General features: G+C 44.9%; 1 protein-coding gene across 2 annotated transcripts in view; it reads left to right on the top strand.

The window, feature by feature from the left end:
- Positions 1-909: 909 nt before the first annotated feature.
- Positions 910-26,440, top strand: part of PAMR1 (peptidase domain containing associated with muscle regeneration 1) — a 54,021-nt gene continuing 28,490 nt past the window's right edge. For both annotated transcript variants that reach the window (XM_042814595.1, XM_042814593.1), the window contains exons 1-5: positions 910-1,132; positions 12,238-12,414; positions 13,052-13,180; positions 19,334-19,448; positions 24,855-25,072. In XM_042814595.1, the coding sequence (XP_042670529.1) occupies positions 1,060-1,132; positions 12,238-12,414; positions 13,052-13,180; positions 19,334-19,448; positions 24,855-25,072 (712 nt within the window). In that variant the 5' untranslated portion in view covers positions 910-1,059. The remainder of the gene's footprint in view (positions 1,133-12,237; positions 12,415-13,051; positions 13,181-19,333; positions 19,449-24,854; positions 25,073-26,440) is intronic.

Raw genomic sequence — 26,440 nt, 5'->3', positions numbered from 1 at the left:
CTTCAGTTTCTACTCCATAAAAAATGCCAATATTTTGTTTTTTATTCTTCACAATATATGTAAGTTCGGCAAATTTGCTACAGAAATGAAATTGAGAAAGTCTGTCTTAGAACCATGCAATGTTTCCTTTGGATAGTACTGAAAAAACTGTAAGAAAAAACATAAGAAAAAAAAGTTAACAAATATGTGACCAGATAAAATCAGTAGCGCTTATTAATAGAAAAGGCAAAATGAAACATGACGCAGAGATAAAATCCAAATGCAATGGTCTCCTTTGTTTGGATTGAACATTTCCTCAATATCAGCATGTTCTGACAAAACATTTCAATTTTGCCAAAGTTGCATTTTCTCACAGAAATGGGCTTTGTAAAAAGCTTCTGACTAACTCAAGCATCTGTATTCCAAGTGATTCCTTTGGTGTTCTGCGGTTTTCATCCACTGTGGAGCAAACACTTAGCAAGCCTCATTCATTCATCTGGTCCACCATAAGGAAGCAGAGCTATTTTAAGCTTGTTGTAATGGCACATGTGTTACTTAGTAGGGCTGTCCAGTCATGGGAGTGTGGGCCAGGAATCCCTTTGGACACCCACCCATGCGATGGCAGCACCCTGGGGATACACCAGCCCTGCATGCCCAGAGGGAGCTTACACCAAGCTTGCCTCCTTCTGGAGACATCTGTAACTTCAGCTTATCCACAGCAATGACTCATGAATAGAAATTCATATTTCTGTTTCTTCCCTCATAACAGTATCTTTCTTTCTACAATGAAAATTGCTCCCTTACAGCTGAACACTAAAAGCCAATAAACACATCACAAAGGCAATCGGCTGCCAGAGTTCAGAAAGGGTTAAGGCAGAAGTTGGAGAGGTTTGGGGTGACGTCGTGCTTCTGGACGCCTGAGAAGTCTCTTGAAGGTAGTTCCCCTCTGGTGAGGATGGGAGCCAGCCGAGGTCTGAAATCCGAGATCTCTTGCAGCCTGGAGCTGGTGAGGTCCCAGTAAAAGCTGTTTGCCTGCTCTCCCTTCCTGAGCAGTCACACCGCTGCACCGGCCTGAGCAGTATGGAGCGAGCCCCCTGGACACACATAGGACTTACCCTCCTCCAGCTCCTGCTCATCTCCTGCTTGCCGAGAGGTACTGTAAGTGAGCGTCTGCATTCCCGGCACGGCCGAATCAGTGCCTTTCCTTCAGTGTGGTCAGAGGGGTTTGAGCTCACGCGCTGTCATGGGAAGTGGAGAGATCTGCAGGGGTGGTAAGAATAGCAGGAAGGGGCTCTGCTTTATTGATTCATTTCTTGCTGGTATGGAGAGCGTGTGGGGGGAGGTCTGCCCAGGGATGGTTTCCAGGCAAACTTAATAGCCTTAAAGAGAAACAACTGGCTGGATTTGTTTGCCAATGACCATCAAGAAAAGGGTATGCAATCACTTCACCTACTGCTGCTTTATTTTCTCAACACTCAAAGCTAAGGAAATGATGATAAAAAAAAGGCATTTAAGTCTCCGAATTGTAAAGCGTAATTTGTTTAGTTTGGCAAGACAGAGACTTTCCTCTCCAGCCCCAACACCAAGAATGAAGGCAAAGGAGGAAAAAAGTGTAGGAAAAAAAGAAAACAAAAGCCACACATTGTTTCCGATCTGGGCTTTAGTGCTGCCAATATTATTCTTTCGAAGGGGAAGCCTTGTTAAAGCAGAATAATCTTTTTTGTAGTCAAGCCTTGCTCCAGTTTCTGCTGAGCCAGCATGTTCAGTTTCTTCTTGATAAGACTAAGCTAAAGGCATTTACTGGTGAGTGCAGATTTGCTGTCATGTGTCCACGAATGCGGGCTGTTTACACCTGGAAGCGGCTGGAGCTGCTGGCACAGATGGCTGTCAGCATCTTGCGGGCTGCTGACTGGGAGGTCAGGTGCCCCCAGATGCCCGCAGGTCGCAGTGCTGCTGGCAAGGTGAGCACATCGGAGGGAGCAGCAGACCAGGGGACATGTCAGGCATGCAGGCAGCGTGTGACGACTACAAACTGTGTCAACGATGGGGCTGCAGAGCCCACCTTACTGGGGGCTGAAGCAGAGGGTCTGCTCTGCAGCGCCCTGCCTCACCACTTCTTAGGGCCCGTGTGACAGGCTGCCAAAGCTTCTCCCAGAGGCACCAGCACAAAACTGTCCCGCTGTCCCACTTGCACTGTTCCTTGTCCCGGCGGTGACCTGTCACTCCGTCAGATCCCCAGTACTCCTAAGCACAGGCGGTGCCAGACCTGCAGCTAGCTGCTGCAGAGAGATTTGTTGCCCACCTGGCAGCAGCTCCTCATGCGCCACGGTCAGTGACCACAGGGCAGGGGATCCCAAATCGACAGCCACTCCCTGCCTGCTCTGAGCCTCTCACCCCACATACAGCGGCAGGAATGGGGCTCCAAGCCAGGGCAAGGACTCAACAGCGCAGTGGCCTTAGCATGTCAGGGCAGGTTGGAAAATAGCACTTTGCCTCCTCCCCACAGATGTATCCAATTTTTATCCCTATTTATCACACCCAGTTGCACAGGGCCTGCCTCAAGAGTTGGGGGCAGGAGTCGGGGGAGGTCTGGGAGTTGATTTTTGGAATAACCTTGAAGTGCAAGTGACTCATATTTCCTTAAAAATACATGTGTGTTTGTATGTGCTCTTGCCTATCTTAACCCTCCCCAGTCTCTCTTCCCCTCCCCCTCCATCCTCTGTCTAGAGAAGTGGAGCCCAGATGCGCTCAGAGACATCCAGATGCATTCAATCTTAGCAAATGGGTTACTTCAGTTCACATGTTTAGCTTCCTAGCATGGACAAAGGCTGAGAGCCTCACTTTTTGTTTTAGAGGAAAGCTGGGGTTACACGTGCTCAACCCTAAGGCTACCTCCCAGGAGTCCCCAGGACCCCTCAGTACCCCAAGGCTGGGCTTTGTGTAGCCTGGAGGGAGCCTGCCCCACCACTGGGCTACGCGTGTGCCTCCTCCAGCATGGTTCTCTTGGGGACACAGGCATCTCTCTCCTGCCCATGGAACCAGAGTTGTGGTGGGGAGAGAGTTGTGGGGCAGGGAGGCAAGCCATCAGCAAGGGCACAGGGCTGGCAGCCAGGGGGACATCCTGCAGTCCTTGGCCAGGGCTGTACACAGTTCCCCTGGAGCTGCACTTACGTAAAATTTGGGGTGAGAGCTCAGAGATCCGGCTGCTGTCTCTGTGAACTATTTCTATGCAAGCAACATTAACTGCAAGGGTTCTGCCAACCTGGTCCAGGTCTGACACAGATTCAGCAAGGAAGCGCTTGATGGTCTAACACCACTTCTTCACGGGTTGTGTGGTCATGGATTTAAATACAGCAGCTGTTAATTTTCCACAGGTCCCCAGATATTCCCTCCATCATGGAACTCTCTTCCCCAGGCCTCTCAATGAAGGCTGGGCTCTCTAACCTTAAAAGCACTGCATGCATACCTGTTCTTTGTTCTGCAGCGGAAGAAAAACAAAATCTCTTTCCAGTCACACTGGTGTAATTTCCCTGACCAGAATAAGCTTCTCTATCCCCAGAAGAAATCAAGGCCTGATGAGTAACGTAGCAACCTCTGTATTTCATCTGTGTCCTGGCTGTTTGACCACGTCACAGCCCTTCTCAAACAAACACAATGCCACACAGCCAATAATAAGATCAAAATACCATCTCATAGCTACAGAGGAGAAAACAAAGGAGGAGGAGGTTTAGGGCAATTTTCGTCAGGTTGCTTCAGATGCTAAAACACTCTGACTATTGATAGATGATGGCCTCTAATTTAAATCTGACTATGGCAAAAGGATACAGAAGGAGCAAGCTGTGACATTTTGAAGGCAAGGAAAGATGTGTGCCATGGGGAACATGGTTTAAGCTGGAGCAGGATCTGAAATGCGGATGCTTGTGTTCTTGAAGCATCTCTCTGGTCCTATGGACTAGCCAGCCTCTCCCTAGAGAGAGTTGAAGGCCTATAAGGGCTTTGTACAAGAAAATGTGGAAGGGAACAGATTTCTACTTGGAGCGTATACCATATGGCTCTAGTTTTGATGGTACAGCTTGCTGCCAAAAAAAAAAGGGCTGCTGAAATGTGAGAAGAAAAGAACTAGGCCTGACATAGTCAGGGGGTATCACTGCTGGCTGAGGGTACCCAAGGTTTTATGGTATAGACTGACTGAATGGACACTCCTGTTTTCTGTTAAGACTGGAAACGCTCTATATGCATTAAGCCACTATTATAGCTCTTAGATGAGCAACACCTACATGCCACAAATAGGAAGCATAATTTTTACTTGGCTTTCCTTTCGCTTGCACTGGGGCACTTGATTTATATTATTGACTGAACAAAAGTGTGTAGGCAGAGTGGATTGAGACAGATATGGGAAATCCAAGGACCAGATGGAGACCTCGAAATTACTTCTTACTGAAGTAAGAATTCTTTTCTCCTCTTCTGCCAGAGCAGAAATGCTGAGAGTTTATGATTTGTTTACCACAGCCCAGTTAAGAAGGGAAGCTTGCAAGCGTAAAAAGGCACTGCTGTAGGAGCACGCTGAAGCAAACCTAAGGCCTGTTAGGAGCAACAGGACTACTTATTTCTGAATTTTATAGCTACGATACACTGCATGACAACAGGAAGCCTAGAATAGAAAGCCTCGTTTTTTGAAAGATTAGGCAGACCACAGTTCCTGAGCCAAAGAAGAATGTGCATTAGCCTTTTAGCTATATGACCCATTCTCTGTATTGTTAACAAGATGGAGTTTAGGCTAACCATGGCCTCACCCAGCAGAACCCAGTTGTACAGACACTAGACTGTTTTTCAGTGCACTTCTTAAAGAGAACATACTTTCTGCAGTTAGTCTGCTTTCAACACAACCTCACATTTGGAACTTAAAAAAGATGGTGGAATGAATGCACATTTATTAAGTGGACAGTCTGCTCAGTATAGCAGACTTCCCTCTGTGTTCACCCACTGGCTTTGGCTGGTTTGTTTTGCTTTGTAGCAATCCTTTCATTTTTTCACCTCCCTCTTACTGCTGTGTGAAAGCACACTAATAGCCAGGAAAGGATGGGAACTGGCTCACTGGGAGAAACAGTCCGATTATTCAGCAATGGCCTGTAATCCTTAAATGAAGCACACTGAGCAAAGCTAAAACAAGGATGTATTTTAGCTCCTCATTTAATTAGCTCAGCTGCTAAGAAAGAGTGGTAGGTACATAATTTTAAGGAGAACCAAGTATTTTTAGAGCAACACTGTCTCTTTCATCTTCTTAAGCCACCTATTAGGAAAAGAGCAGAACTGCACACAATATGTTTTCTTAGGCATAAAGAGGTTAGGACTAAAGACCTGCACTTCCCATCATTCTTAATGGTTTGGGGTACACTGTTTTCCATGTGCCCCAATAAAAGCCTCTTAAAGTAATCTCTCTCTTCTCTTCTGAGATCTGTTTCTCTTGGTCTTACTGAATTCAAAAGGAGATCTTTGCCATTATCACAGCAGAGCCACAGTTTCACCCAACACGTTTCTCACTGCCAGTTAAAAAATTCTAGTTCTTCTGTGCACTTCTTGTTCTTCATTTGCTAATGTCCACATGCATGGCACTTATGGGATGAAGACCAGCTTGCACATTGGTGCAATGACACAGACTTGAATAAGAAACAGACTGAAGCAGCCATAAAAATGAGACAGACCTGAATAGAAAGAAAATACATTCGCTCTTACTGGATTTCACCTCTGTTGGAGCTATTTTTTCTTTAAATGAGAATCTTCCACTTCAGAAATATTACACAGCTGAACATTCCCTAATAAGAGCCTTAAGAAATCATTCCTTCAAACTCAAACACTCACTTATTCTGCAGAAGCCATTAATTGTTATTGAGCATCATGCTTAAAAAATAAATGGCAATCCAATAAGAAAGGGTATACTCTCATCTGTGAAATGTGAGCTGGTTGAACAAACACATTGAGACAGGCATCCGTTATGGACTCTAATTTAAAGATGTATCTGTACCTGCTCTTATTTACAATACAGTTTTAATAATAAATAATAATAAAAACCACTTTTTAAAACAGTTGGAAATTATATTTCTTTGAGCTGAAGTAGTGTTATATCCATGTGCTGATAGATACATGGCAGCACAAGAGGAAAACTCATCTTTGCAAGGTAACAGAACAGATGGGAAGTTCTATCTGTTCAGACCAAGGCACGAATGTTCTTACAAAACAGTTTCTTCCATGTTTTGATAAATCCATATTCCCAATGAGGTCCTGAAATGCTCTCTTTTTTGGACTGTGGAGCACTTTTTTTTTTTTTTTTTTTGCAGGGAGGGATGAAGATGCAAACTTGTTTTCTGCCAGATCGGTCCTCTGATCCCTTCTTGTACCAGCTAATGCCAGCACAAAGTGAGAATAGGAAATCAGAGACAGAAGGGATTTCATCACCAGCTTGGACGTGCATCAGCTTAAAATGAGTGCAACTTAAAAAGCCATTCTTCCAAAGAAGTGGAAGACGAGTTAATAGGTGTGACTGGGCTTGCTTCGACTCACCTTAGTTCTGAGCTATATAATTTTCTTAGCTCCAAGCCATTTTGATCAGAAATCTCCTTCCTATCTAGTAAGGTGTCTGACAAATTTACCATGACAAGAGACAAGTGGGCTGAAATGAAGTCCCACAGCAAAGAGCTGTCTGATTCACCCTTCAGGCAGCAGCATTCTTGTGAATCACCAGATATTTAGGACTGACGGTGTAGCATAAACTAAAACTGAAGCTAATTTACTTGGAATGTCCCAGCTTGCAAACTGCAGTTGATTAGAAGTTCACTAATGAGTGGATCACACTTGATTTGTTTCCATGCCCTCACACCCATTAATGTGTGTGTCTGTTTTGCTCACAGATTCCCCATAAGAGGATTCCCTGAAGATGAAAGCTAATAACTCACTGCACTGTCCAAACACCATCTTATATGTCATCTGCACCTCTATACCACAAGAGTCACTTTTCTTCTTCCCTTTTTTTTTTTTTTCTTTTTTTTTTTTTAAATGGCTGAAGAACTTTTTATTATTCCAATTTCCTTTGCAAGGTCAAGTTCAGTTTGGCTTTTGGCAGTCCTCCCTTCATCCCTGAGCTCTAAGACATTGCTTTCTTTGATGATCAGACTTTACCATCCCTCGTAGGTCTCTGCTTTTCCTTCAAACGAGAGATTTGACTGGGCTCATTGCATATCCCATAGGACTCATCACTGTCCTTTCCGGCAGACCTTGGACTGCTGAGAACTAGTGCTTTAAGATGGTCTTATCCTTGCAGCTATTTTTTATTATTTGGGCATCCTTTTAGAACTCACTGTCATAAGAATAAGAAACATATCTCCACTCTTCAGGGTGAGTGCTAATGGAGCCTTCACTTATCTTCCAAGGAGACATCCAGTTTTTCAGAATGACACAGTAAAAAATACCCTTTTGGAAGGTTACATTTCTATTCAAACAGTATTTCTGTCAAAATTCCATTGCTGTCCTTCCCAAGTACTAATAAAGAATTTCTTGTGGGCTTTTTATCACCTCACTTTCCAAGGTCCTGCAGTTTGGAAAAGGATATTATTTGAGGTTTGGCCTGGACAGAGATGGCTGACTCATGTGTGTGCTGTGAGGGAGATAGGAAAAACAGAAATGGTTGCAGCAGGGAGATAACGACTGCATCACCCACTGTTCAAGGTCCTCTGCTGCACACCTGGCTGCCGAGCCTAGGCACATTTTGAACAAGGAAGTCAGCACCTTTTGAAAAAGTGAAACAGAAATAAAAAGCAAAAAAAGGGATCTGTAAGGTAGAGCAAGTAAGGAATGGGGGTAAGCCAGACAAGTCAAATCAAAGCCGGATTTGCTGCAACTTCATAAATTGAGTGAATGACTGCAGGAGCTTGATAGTCCAGCTGATTAAAGTTGTATTTCCCCTTAAAGCTGTGACAGCGGTAGGAGTAACCTGCTTCTAGTCCTTCACTGGCTCCTGCAGGTATATGGTACAGAGGCAGGCAGATGAGCACCACTTTCACAAAGACAAACACAGAACTGAATCAAAATCAAGAGCAAAAGCTGAACATTTTGTCTCTGCAATCTTGAGGATTTGTGGAGAAGCTGAGGCCTCACCTGCACAAGGAGGTCAGGAAGCATTACACTGTTGAGCACATCAGGTGTGCATTTATTCTGTCCTGGTTCCTCTGTGCATGCTCCTCACCTGCATTCAGCAGGTTCCTCACATGGGCTCATCTGAGATAAACAGAGCTGGCCTCTCCAGGCACTCCTGCGTCACCTCTCCTCACTGCAACTCATCACACACATTCAGGCTTCGATGGAGAAAGTTCAGGGCCTGCCTGCTAGCAGGGAGGGCTTCCCAAAGCTTCAGGTAAATACAGGAGAGCAGGGGAGGTGGCAGCATATCTGATGAATTGCCTTTGCTCTAACATGCTTTGGGCTGATGCTGCCAACAAAAAAGGCCACATAGAGATCATGGAAACATGGACTCTGCCTGGGAACATCTCCTCCTACTTCTGTCTTACAGAATCAATCACTGAAAGCCTGTAGGATCAGAAATATGCTCCTGTGCTGCAGGAACCAGGTGGTCTCCCTGGGTTCTGATGTCAAACCTGGAAGTGCGTGAGAAGTACCAGCTAGTTGCACACTGCCTCTATTTCTCCACTGCACACTTCCTCCAGGCTGAACTTGGAGCAAGAGTCAAAACACAGCATCAAGCTCTGCCAGGCTGCCGAGCACAGCAGGCATTCTGACAGCACCCTCCCCAGCCGTTTGCGTGCCTTCCCCACACAGCTATTTCTTGCTTGGTTTCCACGGTCTTGAGCTGCTTCCATATGTGCTATTTCCTGGATTTAATGGGCCTTTCTTCCATCATTAAAATCCCATAAATTAATTCACTGTTTGTTTGCCTGTCCTCAGACTTGTTTGTTGTGTTCAGCTAAATATTTTGTAGGGGTTGTCAAGCAGCTTCTTCCTGCTCCTTCCAAAAATCAGGTCAAACCACTTTCTGGACTCTGTGTGACACTGGGAGGCACAGCTGCTCCCACATGCCAGCCTGCCTTCTCTGGAGGTCGGGCCCACAAAGTGCACCACAATTATCCCATCTTCCACTGGCACTTTGCTCACTCATCAAATCTCCTACTGCACCTTTCTGTCTAGATTTTCTCTTTTGGGGTGCTAATGGTCAACTATGTCTGCATCCCCAGGCATGCAGTGGGGAACAGGCTCGTGTCCCTTCCTCACTGCAGCCCAGACTGGGCTCAGCAACACAACCTCATGTGTTGTTCTGTGCATCTCCCTCCTGCATTCCTCTTTCTGAAGGAAAAAAGAGTTATTTTACCTTTTGTTCAGCAGCCAAGAGATATATGCGCATCACAAAAGGGATCCTAAAATTATTAAAGGGATACATTAAGACTTTGCAGAAATTTCCTTGTAAAATAGTTTATACAAAACTTTAGAATAAATAGATTTAAAGGTGTCTGTGAATAGAATCCTAGAGAGGATCACTTAAAAAAAAATAAAAACAAAAACCAACAACCTCAGACCCATAAATTTCCCTGTCAAAGTTACATTCATTACTCAAACCGCAGTACCTGAGAGCCTGGGAGGGAAATCAATTGACAGTAAATCAAAAGACGGCCTGCTTTCATTGTCTCCATTGAGACAAAGGCAAGAAGTGAGCAAACTGCATTTCTAGGTGACAGCAAATTTATTTTTACAATTCCTTAAGGGCCAAATTCTGCTGCTCCTTTTTTTTTTTTTAAGCACCACACGTTATCTTAAGCTCAACTTATGCTGCCCATTCAGTTCAAAAAGTGTTGAGCCCAACACCTTCCTTTTGGCTTTGGTGTACACAAGATCCGAACATAAGAATAAATGCACACACTCCACACATACAAAGACACGTCATAGAATCATAGAATAATTTATGCTGGAAAGGAGCTCTCGAGGTGTTATGGTCCAGCCTTTCTCTCAGAGAAATACTAACCTGGAAGTTACGTTGTGTTGATCATTGTCTTAACAGTTCCTGAACTGCAAGGATGGAGACGTGCCTTAGTCAGCCCAATGCAACTCTGCCTGTAAGCATTTGAATCATTTTACAGAGAGCAGTGTCTCTGGGGAAACTTGCAGCTACAGTCCAAATGGATACAGCCATTTTATTAATAAGCCTTAGCAATCTTGAGGGAAATTAGACATCTAGTTTCAGTTGGGTGACTCAAAATTTTGAAAAAAAATTTGAAGCAAGCTTTGCAAAAGCTCCCGAGTGTTGGTTATTTAATTTAATGTTATTTAATGCTCAGACATTGGGAAATCCTCCTTCAACAAGGAGTGAGATACCCACTCCCATACACCACAGAAACAGCTATTTCCAGTCATGTTTGATGAGATGGCTCAAGTTGAATGTCAGTTCTAATAAGTTAATAAGGCACGTGTAATCAATTTGCTAGTGAATCTGATTCAGATACAGTTCATAGATAAATTGCTTCATTAGAAGAGAGTAATAGCCATAGATGAAGTCCCAACTTGACCAAGTTGATTGACTGCTGTTCTGGGAATTAGAAGGCACGAGTTTTATTCCTGGCTCCGCTATTGTTTTTCTCTGAGACCTTGAGCAAAGTCACTTCATCTCTCTTGTGTTTCAGTTTCCTATCTGGAAAAATAGCTATGCAAAGCATCTTGACATCTATAGGCAAAAGGCTACATTACTGCTAAACACTATGGTTATTTTGATGCAAGAATTAATCACTGGAATTAAAAAAAAAAAGAATTCTGTTGAATGACAGATTAATTGCTTTTTTTTTCTTGGAGTGGTTGTGGGATCAGGAGGGAATATAAAGGTTTCTGCACAAACAGTAGCCTAGTATCCAAATTCAGAACTGCAATGGGCTGGGAAAGGCTCAGTTCTAAGAAATGCAAAGGGTGTAACCTCATTTCCCAGCCAAAGGAAAAGAAATGAAGGAACATCCAGGGGTCACTTTTCGATGGAGCAAATGTCACCAGTGAAAAGATAAGATCCCAGGAACCAGGTTTTGGGAGTCTGTGAAGAATCAAGGAAGGCAGAGCAGCAAAGTTTATTGTCAGGGAGCTGCGGTAGATGTGGTAATTAGGGTATGGGGCTCAATGAAAGATGGGAGAGTGCTGTGACTTACAGAAATATGGCTTGCTGCAATGGCAACGCAGATCTGTTACTGAGAGTGGAAAAAAAAGAAATCAGGACGTTACCAAAACACAATAGAAACAGAAAAAGAGGGTGAGGGAAGGGAGTGAGAAGAAGAAATAAAGTGTCTCATCAGGTTTCCTTCATGTCTCATCTTTCTAGTCTGCTCTCACACTTCTTACCATGGCACTCCATGAAAGCAGCCGTCAGGCCTGTCAGCTGGGTAAGAGACATGCTGACAGCCCCACGCGTTCATTAGATTTCCATTTGTAGAACTGAGACAGCATGCAGACAGTGAAGGTGGGAGCTGCACTTATCTCCAGGTGCAATTTTGGACAGTATCACAGTGCCCTTTCCTAAGAGGATGTGTCTAGGATAGCTTAAATATCAGCAAATAAGGTTATGCTAGCTTAAAAAAAAAAAAAAAAAAAAAAAAAAAAAAAAAAAAAAAAAATCCACAACATTTATAATGTTACAGTATCAGAAGTGCCTGACAGAATTAACCTTTAAAATAATGAGAAGTCTAGTTTTCTTTGGCAATGAAACTGTGTATGACACTGCATACTTCTGAGCGAAAACAGGGATTGAAACTGGCTACAGCCCATCTGTGGAGCTGCCCCTTCCTGTTGGACATTCCTTCCTGTTTGAGAGCAGCAAACTCACAAACTGAGCAAAATATGGCACTGTAGTTTAAATAATCTACACGTATATAAAGCCATAAATCAGACCTCAGATTTGAAGAAGAGTTTCTCATGTGATCTAATCTCCAGATATGAAGGGAAGGCCTTAAAGAGAAAAGAATGAAGCAAATATATTCCTTAATTTTCTATATATACTTCCTCTGTCTGACCCTGCAAAACTGCCTGTGGGTCCTTTAGATACCCAAACCAAACTGGTATTCTGGCCACAGGTTACCATATAGTTTCCCGTGCAGGGAACATTGTCCAAGGAAAACATCTTGCCATGCATGATCTGACAAACTGCTGAGTAACAGATTCTGTCAGTCCTTGCCAAATAATGGATTTTTTTCTGTCCCCTCTATCCTTCCTCTCTTTCCCCACTTGTAGAGTACACAGTGATCAATGAGAACTGCCCTGGGGCAGAGTGGAACATCATGTGCCGGGAATGCTGTGAGTACGACCAAATCGAGTGCGTCTGTCCAGGACGGAAAGAAAAAGTGGGCTACACCATTCCCTGCTGCAGGAACGAGGAGAACGAGTGCGATTCCTGCTTAATACACCCAGGTATGCTTACTGTCACACTGCAGTCGTGTGAAGACAGCTGCTGAGCATTGAGGGTAATGGGCACTTGGCCAGGCACTCTAGCAGCAGGTAGCATCTCCTACCAGGAACTCTTCTACCAGAAGTGCTGTCCTTGTTTAGAACTTCTCAAGCAGTCTTGGCAGCTGCCAAAGAGTGATGGCGCAGCTAGCTCCGCACCAGGAATGTCTCATAGGTGCTCTGGGCTGAAGTGCATCCTCAAGGTGAGAAGGGAGGAATAATCAGAAGCCTGATTAGTGAGGAAAGGGCAGAGCAAGAGAGGAAAGCAGAAAACAGGACCATATTGGAAGACATTGGAACTTCTGGGGCTGGGCCCAACGTGCACCAGCATGCACACTTAGACTCCTGAGAGGCATTTATAGCTGAAGCAATGAGATTTAGAGGCTCAGGCCAGTCAAAGAGCTCGGCTCCAGATCTTGAAGTCCAAGCTGCCTAGGGTTTGGGGGTGGAGGTTGGGTATGGTTCACAGCTGGGAAGCTGTCAGCATCACAGCAGTCACTAATGTTGCTGGCATTTATTGTGCAGAACAGAGCACAGCCGCTCCTCTTATCTTAAGGCAATTCACCTAGGCTTTCCTCTGACACAGTGGCTCTCCTTTCAGGCTGCACCATTTTTGAGAACTGCAAGTCATGCCGTAACGGCTCCTGGGGAGGAACACTCGATGACTTCTACATCAAAGGGATCTACTGCGCTGAGTGCAGAGCTGGCTGGTATGGAGGGGACTGCATGAGTAAGTGTCCTATGTGGGCAGAGGCAAGCCAGGGATAGGGCACAGTGGGACGGAGCCAGAGCATTGCTGTGCCCTTCCAGCTGTTTGCTACCACAACCTTCGTAAAGCGCAGCAGCAGTGGGCACTGAGCAGATGAGCACTTTTCCCTATAGCAGGGAAAAGTTCCCTCCCCAGGACTGCCTGCTGGGGATTGGCCTGGGCCCCAAGCCATGGGAGTTTGCAACTCTACTAAACTTGTCTTGTTTTAAAACTTTAACTACTGTGACTCTGAAGATCTCCTGGTCTCTGCATTTCGCAGACATATGTGAGCATGACTAATTCTCCAGAGGACTTCAACAATGCATAAACATTTACAGGGGCAGCAGTTACATCAGAACACTTCTCTGTCCTCTCTCTACCCCTGGGCTGCAGAACCAGCCCCAAGAAGTCTAGGCACTACCCTCCTCTTGCTGCTCCATCACACTCCAAGGCAGCATTAGAAAACACAGGGTTTTCCATGTCCTGCTAGTAATGGCTGAAGGTTTTTTTTTCAAATGGCACACAAAAGCCCCTCTTGATTCTATTTTGCTAAGCTGTTGGTCCTAATACTATCTTTTAATAGTAAGTTTCATAAACAACTGGAGACAAGCGTTTCTTTTACTAATTTCCCATGGGTGAAAGTACAGTCTTTCACCAGCCCTCTCTCAATTTTGATCAACTGTCTCTTTCACTTCTGTTTACTGAAAGGGATAAAAGTAGAGTCTACTTTTCCTATTCTTTTCTGTCCATTATTCCACACACCTGAGGCTTATCTTACCTCAAGTCACAGACATTAAAGCAACAATTTAATCTATCTTCCTATCCAATACAGCCCCTGACAGTTCAGGAGGTAAAAACAAACAAAATAATTATTTTAAACAGCAAGATCCACGCTTCAGCAGGAGGGTTTACTCAGCCTTGGCCTTCAGAAGTTGATAAATTGAGTCCCTTGCAATTTACAGCATGATTTCTGATTGCACTTTTGTAATATGTGATGGAAAGTACAATAGTAGCAGTGAGGTGGCATAATCAATCCTAAGCAACAGCAAACGAAAACAAGCCCAAACACAACAGCCATAGACGCAAAAACAAAAGCAAAACTGCTTACCTTTGCAAAGCCTCAGGTAAGCAGGGATCTCCAAAAAAATACCCTCACCTTCACTACCAATCCTTAAATAAGGTCTGGGAAGGGGTGGATCCTGGCATTATTCCTTCCAGTCACTCATGTGAGTCATGCAGCTGAGCTCCCCTGGGTTGGCCCTGCCTTCCTACCAGGTGCTCAATCACTGCTTCAGGCTGTGACTTAGCATTTCTGCTGCAGCTTTAAAGGCCATTTTGCTCTTAGAGGAGGCCTTTAGAATCATCCATTCTAAAGCTCCCAAGCACTTGAAAGCAGCCAAGAAAGAATCGTTAGTTCATCTAATCCTGAATAGATTGGTGGCCTATCATATATTTCTGCCTGCTTGGCCAGCTTGTATATTAAAGCAAATACAGCGTTGCACTGCAGTCTGTTAGGAGGTTCTAACAACGCTGAATTTTCATACAGCTTGGACAGTCTGTTTTTCTTACAGGTTTCTCCTTTGAGGGCTGTAGTGTGGCACCGAGAAGATAGGCTTATCTGGATGATTCTGGGTACTTCATTGTCAGGGTGGGGTGGGAAGATATTGCTGCTGCTGCTTCCACTCAGAGAGGAGCAGACAGGACAGTTGTGGTCAAAGCAAACTCCTGTGCTGCCCTCCTCCATCTTCCATGTCTGCAGATAACTCTGGAGCTCCTATGTAGGCTCAGGCGCGCAGTGGCAGCATGGCTAGAAAGCAGCCCATGCCCACTACGGGTGCTGGCTCACAGCTCATAGCTATGTGGATTTGGCCCAGGGGGCTGCCAGCAGCAGCCTGGGAATGACAGCACAAGAGTTGCTGGAGCAGATGTGCTGAGATGCTGTGCTTTGGAGACAGGAGGAGGAGTCACCTCCCTGGTACCTGTAGCTGGATCACATCTGAAAGTTGGTGGGCTGCTCCGGGCATCCTGCCGGCAGCCGGGTGTCAGTAAATCAAGGAAGGCAAGGGAACGCAACCACAGAAGCCGCGGGATTTGTGCCGCGCACCTCTCCCTACAGCACAACAGCAGTGGCCTCCACTATCGGGCAGAGCTGCCCCTAGGCCCTGGTCTGCACGTCGCATACCCGGCTCGGTGGGCGCGGTGTGAAATGGAGATGGGTGCCCCTCTGGCAGGCGCTGCTTTCGCGAGTCTTCCTCCGCTTTGCAAGTTTTCACCTCCTCCTACCAGCCGGTCCCACGCTTCCCTTGTCCCTCGGCTGAGGACAAGCCGCCCCCAGCCTTCGCCTCTCACAATTTCTCTTTCCCAGTTACACGCGGCAGGGCCGGGCTGCCGGCAGGCATCTTCCTCTCCCGGGCAGCCGGCAGTGCCCGGCCGGCCCTCCCCGGCAGCGCGGCCCTTTGCCTCCCCCTCGCGGTGCCGCGTAGCATCGGCCCCCGCCTCGTGTTCCGCTCCCGGGTCTGGGCGCTCCGCACTTGGCCGTAGCGGGTGGGCTCCTCCGTACACGGGCGTTCCTCTCGCTCTGACACCTCGCTACCCCGTGCCCGGAGAAGAGGCGGAGTGGCGGAGTTGGCATTGCAGGGACCCCGCCGCGCCGCGCCGCCAGCCTACCGTTTCCCCTCAGGCGGCCCCAGGGCGCTGTGCTGCAGTACAGTGGAGGTGGCCGCTTGGTGGCGCTAGGCGCCCCTCCTCTCCCGGTGCTTCGGGGGGACGGGCGGCGGCGGGACGCGATCCGCGTGGGTCGGGCGCGCAGGTGGGAGCGCGGTCACGGTCCCGACGGCACGGTGGTTGAAGCGGCTCCTGGCAGCTGGCAGGTGTGCTGAGGTGGCTGGGCGACCACGGGCCGAGCGGTGGGGCTGTGCCTTTTGTACATGTGCTGGCATAGCGTGCAGGCACGGCTGAAGAACAGCAAAAGGAATGGCTGTTTGGTAAAAAAAAATAAAATAATAATAATAAATGGTGTAGAAGAGTCAAAGAGAACTAGGACAACTACAGAGGAGCCATTAGGAAATAACAGTGCACTAAATGGAGACAGTCGGGTACTAGGACATTTCCTAGTGGGTCTGGGTATTAGGTTGGGTTGTCATCCCTTAGAAGACATATTAGAATCTAAAAACAGAGGAAAAAATAATCTCCTGCTGGACCCTTTCCTCTGCACCATACACTCAAGCTCAGATTTTCACATAGTTCAAAGCAGTAAAGCAGAGAAGGAAGCAGCATTACCCAACATCTTTTCTCTGCTTGCTGTCTGAATGTGGTCCCTGTGGCAGTAGCTACTTTTACAGCATAACGTGTCTCCTGTAACACCAGCCAGCCATAAGCATCAGGTAGCAACCAGGTGTGACAGTGGCAGCTGCTTTCTCATATCAGCCTGTTTGTGAACACCAGAAGCATTTCTGCTGCCATTCTGCACTCAGCCTGTTTGACCTTTGAAGGAGCCCAGCACTGCTGCTGTGGCACTGGAACGGGAGGTAGTGAGCTCTTACGGGAGGTCTCCTCAGGACCTCTCCCTCCACAGACCCACGGGTCTTTATGGGCAGGAACTCAGAGGCCTCTCGGGTTGTTTTGTTTTCTGTTAGTAACAAACCTCAGAGGAAATCTCACTGCAGCCCTGAAAGCTGCCTTTTTTCAGGAACAGGAACGGAACAAGGATGTTGACAGCCTGCCAAAGTGGATTATTTTTTTGTAAATGAGGCAGCGTTTGCCAGCGTTTGTGTTTAGGATGTAAATTATTCTTGAGAGCTTTCCAGGACTCCTGCAAATTCAGAATGGAAAGAAAGGACTCCTGATCAACAGATGATTGAACTGTTGGTCTGGGGAATCATCTTAACCTCTGGGAGAAGGGCTGGAGATAGAGGAGCACAGATCTGTTCACAGGTACTTTGTGCAGAGGAGAGGGGTAGAAAACCTGAGAATGTTCTTTTGGAGAAAGTCATTGAATGGTTCCTTCTCTGGCCTCAGGACCACCTGCTTTGCTGGCCAAGCCTGTTTCCTTCAGAGAGGTCAGGCTGTACCACTGCAAACAGAAAAGCACATTTAGTATGCCTTGCACACAAGTATCTCTTTGCACCAATTCTTTGGCTTCCCTTTGCTAAAGGCACAGCAAACTCAAAAGGCCCTTGGAGCGAAAGGGAAACTTTCTTTGAGGTGATCCAACCCCTCTGTCAAAGCATCTGAAGATTTCTAGCAGCTTTGTCCCAGGTTGCTTTTGAGGCAGGAGCCAGCGGCAGCACAAGGCCCCGTTCCTTGCTGTGGGAAGGAGCATTATCATGTGCACCACAACAGATCCTGCCAGCTTTGCTGAATCGTAATGTGGCTGCTAGGCACAGTCATTAATCCTTGCTTTTTACACAAGGAATGAAGCAAGCCACAGAGGAGGATGAAACACTTAGGAAGAACAGCTCCGAGCAGCATTTCTCTTTCCTTGGGTCCTGCTTAATTAGGGGTAACTGAGGGTAAACGAACAAAAGGTGTTTCATTTGAGCAACTAATTCTTAAGAAAGAGGAGCAATTGACCCTCAGTTTTCACGTCTCCCCATAGATGAGATGCAGCAGGACTGATTTGCAGGCACTAAGATCAGTGGGAACTGTGGATGCTTGCTACTTCAGCAAATCAGGTCACTGTCTCCCTCTTTTCCTAAGGGGAAGACAGGCCCTAGGGCAAGCATTAAATCCACTATTTCTGTAGGGAATATTAGTCCTGCATTGTTGTTTAAAAATATAATGTTCCTTTTCGGAAATAAATGGAGAAGGCAGGGTTCTATGTTGAACTAAGGAGCTAAAACAAAGTGAGAGATTTGCCACAGAGACCTGTTGCATCATTTGTCTTTTTGTTATCCTAGTTATCTGTGGTGTGGAGACCATTGGGATCCCTTGGTTCTGCTGAGCTATTAGACTCAGTTACAGTTTCTGACTCACATTTACAGACTCATCCCCAGCAAAGCAACAGAAGGTTTACTGGAGAATGTAGTGGTGTGCAAGTCTCCATTCAAAAAACGTAGTCAGGAAAGCAGAAACTGAGAAATGAGCTCTGTGTGGTGCATAATCACTTAACTGTGCATTTTGCTAGCACTTTCATTTACAGATCACAGAAGGCTCTGCAGAAAATGCTACATAACTTTCCTTGTTCCACAGAAGAAAATTCTATCAGCCATATTTTATAGCTGGGGAAAGGGGAAGGTTACATAAGGTGAAAGAACTCTTTGGGATACAAACACTCAGCATCCAAGATGAGGAATTAGAACAACTATCCCTGGACAGCTGCCTGGGGCAGATGCAGGATGGCCATGAAGATTGCTTCCTCCATATGTGACCTTGTCTGCTTGTTTGTTCAGGTCCTTTTTCCCTGATGGCTTTCTTAGACTGGGCAGAAGTGGCTGGAGTCCTTTGTCCTGTCAACTGCTGGTGGGCACTGAGGTAGATTTTGTGGTACAAAGCTGAGTGACACTGACAGAGGAGGACAGGAGGAGAGGAAGGATAGGAATGAACCTCAGAGAAGGGATGAGGGCTGCATGTTATACAGCAAGGTGAAGTCCTGGTGATTCCATGTATCCATTGGCATGCCATCATCCAAATTGTGAGGATGATGTGGTGAATCCTGAGGGCAAATGAATACACCCTGTAGGAACAGATGAACTTTTTCTTCCAAATGTCTCCTTGTGAAGAACTAATTCAGGTGTTCATTACACCTTTGGCAATGTTCCACCAGTTTACTCAGCTTCAGTGATTACGCAGGTTAACATAAGATCTATCCAAAGTTTTGTGAGCTGGAGATGGTATAAACCTGAATGGGGCAAATGCTATATGGAATAGTATCATAGGGCAGCTTTGCAAAGCAGGCAGAAGCAACAAAGTAAAATTTTCTTGGGTCAGTCTTAATGTAGACAATACTTCTAGTAGAATCGTGATTCCTTATAACCTTTGTGTGCCTGTTCTATTACTTTAGTTACTGCAATGTGAGAAAGTGATATCTTCCTAAGTCACCCTATCTTTTCATTCCGATGTAGTTCCCACTTGTATTTTCTTCAACTGTAATATGAAGGTTCCTCACACAGCTTTTTTTCTTCTTTTGCTCCCCAGGGTGTGGACAGGTTTTTCAGGCTCCTAGAGGTCAGATTTTGCTGGAGAGTTACCCACTGAACGCACGATGCGAGTGGACTATCCATGTTCAAGCTGGATTTAACATTGAATTAAGGTAGGTCGTAATGGCTTTCAGCCAGCACTGGCTGCAGGTGGGTAATGAAGCACTCACCACAGAGCCAATGAGAGTCAGCAGCTGGGAGCCCTGGAGCTCCACCACTGCACACCTGGCAACTTCAGCTTCCACCTGGCCTAGCTTGTGATGGGCAGGCACTGTACATATCATCAGTGCTTTGCCTTCAGATCCCACCTAGGACAGTGGGATGCTGAGGAGAGTATCTCAGATATTGGGCACAGTGTATCTCTCAAGATCTCTTCAACAGCTTGACACAAAAACATCCAACACCTTCTCAAGAGTGCTCCAGACTGACCTAAAACATTCTCAGTAGAAAAGCTGTAGGAACATTTTGTCTCATCTTTGAGAGAGTTGCTGTTGGTATCTGCCTCACATTTAGCCTGCATTTTCCCTCTCTTGATTTTCTTTCATTTTACTAGCTCTGTTTTCTACCAGCCTCTGCTACTCCTCTTACCATTCATATGTCTGGAAATGTGACATTCTTCTGCAAGGTATTCTGCTCTAGCCTTTGTGGGCTTTGTCCTGTTAACTCTTCCCAAATGACTTGAGCTTACAGTTCTTGATCAGGTATCTTTCCTATTGCAGGAAAGCCCCTTTTAGGGTAATTAATAGTGTTTTCATATGTGCATGGCAGGGAGCTTACACACACAGCAGGAAACTTGGCAGGAGATCACATTCAAAACCCACTAGCTAATATAATAAAAACAGTAGCTAAAGCCTTCACATCAGTATTCCACCAGCTTCGGAGCCCAGGCAAAGGAACTATGCTAGATACATATTTCTTCCTATATACTTAAAGAGACTTAATATTTAATTAGAGGAAGATAAATAAATTGAACAGAAATGAAGATCTTGTGGCAATCTAACGATAATACCCTTTTCTTCAGACTTGCAAATGCAAGCCTACTGTGTAGTTATGAGCAGCTGTAATTATTGCCTGGTTAGTGCTGGAGCCTCTTGGCTGAATAATTATGTAGCATATAATTCTCCAGACACAGAGAGACACAGGAAAGCAATACTATGAGGAAGAGTTTGGCATCATAACACAACTTTGCTTTGGTCTCAGTGAGTACAAGCTGTACCTGCTTTGTTTTTAAAATACACTATTAGCTAGGTGTGTGGTACACACAGCACAGGTTAAGGGAGATGTTAATCCAGTATTTTTACTTTTTAAAAATGAGATTTTCTCAATTGTAAAGTTCTTCAGCTAAAACGTTCTTCAGCAACTACAGCAGTCAGCCTGCCTTCACGTCTATGGGGATAGGTATGAGAGCAGAAATGAATCCCATTCATGGATATTACTGGTGGACGCACCCATCTTTGGGTAAAGAGATGACAGCCAAAAGATGACAGATGCAATGTAATAGAAATGGAGAAAAGACTACTTTAACAGAGAACACTAGAACAAGCTGGAGTACTTGCCATGACATGCTGCAGTGGAATGCTCTAAAGATAACAGATGCACTAAGCCTTTGGAAAGATAGGACCTTCTTATTGGACCCTGAGAACCACTCACAAGTGTCAGGAAGATGTAATTTTTGCACATGATTTTGCTCCTACCCTTACAGTTACCAGAAGATGAAGAAATGTATTCAGTATGAGAGGCACCCTCCAGTAAGTGCCTGTCTCTTTCTCCCCATGTCTATACTGCCTATAGTTAGACTCAATACTCAGCATCAGCTTGTTGTGGCATAACATTACAATCTAGCTGGAGAAGGCTCTAACAGGGAAGCCCAAGCTACCAACCTTCTGCTGTCAGCAGCTACTTTTATCTGAGCTAGATAGCCTTGGAGAAGCATAAACCCCTGTGCCCAGCCTGAGCTAAACTTGATGCCTGGGTGCCTAGGGATTCCAGCAGATGGGACAGCATTTCTAGGGAAAGACTGGGAACTGTCCTGAAAGTCCACGCTTAATCCTGCCACCCTGTGTGACAAAATGCATAGGAGAAAATCTCTATACCAAACAGACATAAGGCCCTATATCTGCCTCATGTAAGAAAACCTAGGAGTGTTATGAATCAGCTGAGGTTTTCAAGGTGGGCCTCAAACCACTCACTGGTACTTCAGCAGATAGGTACTGGGGAAGGTTGGTACATTTATCTGGAAACTTCTCCTTTAAGTCATACCTACAAGGTATGTAGGCCTCTAGAATCATCTTCCTGGGCCTGCCATCCATGCTGAACCTTTGTGCTTGCTGCATTTCTGTAAAAATGCACTGACTCCCTTTGTAAGGGCTGATTGCTTCGAGCTCTAACACACAGCCAGCGTTGTGCTGAATCAGCATCGCTGGTAACAAAATAACGCCTTTCTTCCTTCTCTCTGTGTGTTCCTCACAAGTTCGGTTTGCTGTTGCTCTAACGGCTTGCAAGGCCAAGGGATCAGGACAGAAGGGGATAAAAGTGTTTTGTCTCTGCTTACACAGGGCAGGAAAAGTGAAACTCTCGGGATCAGATAAATCTTCTCTTGCCTCAAGCTGTGCCATGCTGTTCTTTGGAGGGTGACTAAGCAGAGCTGTTTTGATAATTGGTGCTCAGATTGCAGTGATAGTTTGGTTTTTGTGTGTGTGGTTTTTATTTTTATTTATTTATTTTCCTTGCCCCCAGCCTTTCTTTCCCTTGGGTTGTAATGTATAGGCTCCCTCAGCCCAACCCATGACAGGGATATCATTTCAGAGTAGCAGTAACTTACAACTTTCAATCACTTTTGATAACGTCTCAATAGAGATATAGTTTTAAACCTTTTCCTTTGACTAGAAGACTTTGTCAGAGGGATTGGTGATTGTGTTCCCACTGCAGATAGTAATGAAATAATATAGTACTTTTCATTCTGTTTTGTCTCTGATAACCTGCAGCACTAAATTAAAGTGCTTGACTTCATAACAGCGAACAGAATTAGGATATAGTCACAGTTTCACAGGTAAGGCATGTAAAATTCTTACATAGACTGTAACTGATTTAACATCAATATACAAGGTGGTCTGTAAAGAGTCCTGTCAACTAGTCTACTAGGCTTTGGCAGAGTTTTTAACCTACTAGTTCTGAGTCTTAATCTTGGGATCTCATGTGATCAGTCCAGAGTATTTTTTCTTAATGCTAAGTAAAATATAATGCCTTTTATATTTCACATTCTGTTTTCATCATTTTTTAAAGCACAGGAAACAATTAAAAACACTATTGTATATACAAACTTTTTCCTACTGTGACTTCATTTGTTGTTGCTTGATATTCTTTGCTCAGGAATGCACTGCTAGACAGTTTGCCTCTGCAGCTGTATATAGTACTATACAGAAAGTTAATGTTGTCATCCCAGTTCGTTTTCTCATTGCATGGCAGGCATACCAGAAACGTTCCTGTTACACTTACAAACATACTTAATTTTAATGAGAAATGTAGCAGCTCAGAGAACCAGTAAATATCTTCAGGTCTGAGTAAGAATAAACTGTAGCCTGATAAGTGTAACAAGGATGAATGGTGCAATGCTATAGCATGATAGGAAACACAGCAGCAAATGGAAGGGTGCCTTTGGCTGCAGCAAATGAGAACAAGCCCAAATGCAGCAGTTGCAGACACAAAAACAAAGGAAAAAAACTGCGTACCTTTGGAAGTCCTCAGATAGGCAGGGATCTCCAGCAAAATACCCTTACCTCCCCTGCCAACCCTTAAGTAAGGTCTGGGAAGGGGTAGATCCTGGCACTATTCCTTCCAGACACTCAGGTGCATTGCATGCAGCTGAGCTCCCCTGGGTTGGCCCTGCCTTCCCAGCAGGTGCTCAATCACTGCTTCAGGCTGTGACTTAGCACTTCTGCTGCAAATGGGTTAATTTGTATTGCTTTGCAACTTCCATAAGAGGAGGTCCTTGGAATTTGACCTGCCAGCTTTTACTGTTTTGAAGATATAGTGTACAACCTGAGGCCTGTGAGGATGTCTCTGGCAATCCTGGCAAACATGACAGCCTTCAAATGCATGCATTTTATGCAAAGCTAAGGTGAATACATCTCTTACACATACTAAAAGCTTTTTTTTTTTCTTCTTATTTTACCTTCACCAGATTATTTAAAAAATGAGGGGCTTTCCTCCATTGATGCAGCTTCCTACAACCGCTCACCCATTTCTCTTTGTGTAGCGCACTCCTGGTGCTTTAAAACCAACTGTATGGTCTGAACAAAGGTGACGGAGTGAAAAGGCCTCTTAGGTCAGTTCATGAGTTCACAAAGAAAGGTAATTTCACGTAACACAGAAGCTTTGTTATGGCCTGAGTCTACAAAAGAGAAGAGCAGGAAATAGGCTCCAGTACTCTTTTGCATCTTCAGACTCTGAGATCTCTGGCAGCAGATCCAAAATTTTGCTCATCTCTTTGGTGTGAAAATGCAGTCTTTCCAAAACACTAGGCCCACACTGGAAAAGGCAGCATGGGAGCTTCAATCTAATCCTAAACACTATGGTCTATGGAGTTAGGAGTTTTCAAGAAGATTGAGAATATTAGGAGTTTCATTTATAAAATGATCTTCAGTTAGTAATACGGCCTTTTCCCAGGGCCAGACCTTCTCATTCTTTTCCTCTGTACCAGGTCTAGGCCAGACACCCTTAGCCTTTACTTATTCTTCAGAATCCCTTGGTGTTTCTCACTCTGCTTCTCATTCATATTCTGGTGGCATGCTTTGGCTCTGTGCCCTGCTGAACTCAAACAGCAGCATATAACATTGTTGTTAATGAAGGGGAGCCTTGTGCAGTGGCTGGATCAAAGCTAGGAAAGACAGACGCTGTGGGAAAAAGCTTTAAATATTTCTCTTCTGCTGTTCCTTATTTCTATCTTTAAAAGAAGGGCAAGTGCAAGACGTTAGGGGTTTACTGCCATTTTGCTTTGTAGTGTTCTGTACTGTTTCAGATTCCCTTTCTCTGTTCCTTTCTGTCACATCTTTGAGTTTTCATTGTACTCAGAATTGCTGGCTTTCCGTGTAAACAGCTTTTGATTCTCAGTCTTTGATAACATTACTTTCAGTACTTAGTACTCTACTTAGGGGAAAGAGAACAATTTTCAGCAAACAGCCAGGAAAAAAATATACCCCCTACTGCATCTGACTGTAGATGGAATTTCTAACATCATGATCTGGTTAGGGTCCTGATGTGTGTGAACAGACTGTATGACTTCAATTTAGACTTCACTGTTCAGCCACTTAAATACCTTCACGGAGCACCTCTGTGAAGTTGCTTCCAAGGATCATGATGCAAAAACTGCGATGAAGTGAGAGGGCTGTCGTGTTATCAGCACCTGCTGGTTCACAAAGGTGGGGACAGTAGCATATCCAAACTTCCAAATACACCAGTCAGGGTGCACAGGGGAGAGAGTAAGAGTCCTGGCTGATTTGTGTGTGTCCTTATTCCCCAAGGTTTTCCATGCTGAGCCTGGAGTTTGATTACATGTGCCAGTATGATTATGTGGAGGTACGTGACGGGGACAATTTGGACAGCCGAGTAATTAAGAAATTCTGTGGGAATGAAAGGCCAGCTCCCATTCGAAGCACTGGGTCTTCACTCCATGTCCTTTTCCAGTCTGATGGATCCAAGAACTTTGATGGATTTCACGCTGTCTTTGAAGAAATTACAGGTAAAATAATCCAAAAAGTGGAACATGCCATTCACTCTCATTAATTCAGTTTCACTAATCTCTCTCCCTGTTTTGCTTCATTAAAAACTTTCATGCTGTGTTGCCTACAGCAGCTTACACAAAGTCAGTGCATGGAAGGTTCAAAGGCCATCGCATAGCATGTGAATGTGAGGCTCTCTTAACGAAGAGTAAATTCCCTCTACCTGTGTGAAGAGCAAGCTCGTTGGTGAGCACAGAAAGGCTGCTGTTTTAAGGGAATTTTCTCTGACAATCCGGGAATGGAGAGCACAGAAGACAGAGAAAGGGGCATGAATATTTTTGCAATTGTGGAATTGCTCAGTGCTGTGTGCAGGAGCAGAGTGGCTGCCTCAGTTAGGAGAAACCTGATGCAAAGCCTTATAATTACTTCAGTCAAAATGCCCTGACATGCCTCTGGTGTTGGCTCATGTATCATGCCATTAGAGCTTTACAAATAAAGCGTGTACAAAGGACATATTCTTTTCTTCAAGAAAGAGAAAATAGAGGCCTTTCCCATTCTGTGATGAACTTAGTGTTATGAATGACAGAAGCAGGGCTCTAGAATTCCAGTGCTTTTGTTGGTACTCAGTGCTTGAGTGCCCCACATTGCTCTCTACTTTTTTTTTTTTTTCTTTTTTTTTTCTTTTTTTTCCAGGCTGCTAAATAACTTAGAAAGTGTAGCTTTCTCCTCGTTTTGCCACTGCATTTAAACCCACATGTATGCTCACTCTGGATTTCCTTTGTTTAGCTATGAAGGGAATTTTGGTCAAAAAAATCCCCAGTACTTCTGGCACAGAAGACTAATCAGGGAGCGCTGCTTTGCCATAGAAAAACCCTGCAGCATCTATGACTCAGCATAACTTGCCTTCTGCACACCCCGATGACCCACATTTCATGATGCTGTCCAGAGTATACCTGGCTCAGGAAGTTTATTTAGTTTGTAGAATCCTTTTAGAAATACACAAACCTACTGTGGATCAGCAGTTGCCAATGATCAGGGTTGTAACTAGCAATCTGAAATGTGCGTACTGCTGCATGCAGTGCCTGTGGCATTCCTGAGCCTGCCCTGTTCTTCAGCTGTTACCTTCAGCATACCCATTAGTAATGTAGCTGCAGCAGTTAGCTATTCATACTTTGCCTGGGCTTACAGCAGGAGAGGTGATATAGAACAAACGACTGCGGTGTGGGCTATGTTGCATAAGGGCTGCCTACACTCAGGAAACTAACATTTTCCATATGGCACAAGCTGAATTGATTCTGTTTTCTCTACCCAGCAGGGAACACTTGGTATTCGAATACTGTTGAGCACTTTATTTCCGCCCCATTTTTAGCGGTAATTATTCTGAGGCT

The sequence above is a fragment of the Centrocercus urophasianus genome, unplaced genomic scaffold (assembly GCF_019232065.1).
Source record: "Centrocercus urophasianus isolate 14NV4802_14NV808 unplaced genomic scaffold, USGS_Curo_1.0 seq_14, whole genome shotgun sequence".
Lineage (NCBI taxonomy): Eukaryota > Metazoa > Chordata > Aves > Galliformes > Phasianidae > Centrocercus > Centrocercus urophasianus.
This window is presented reverse-complemented; position numbering and strand designations above follow the sequence as displayed.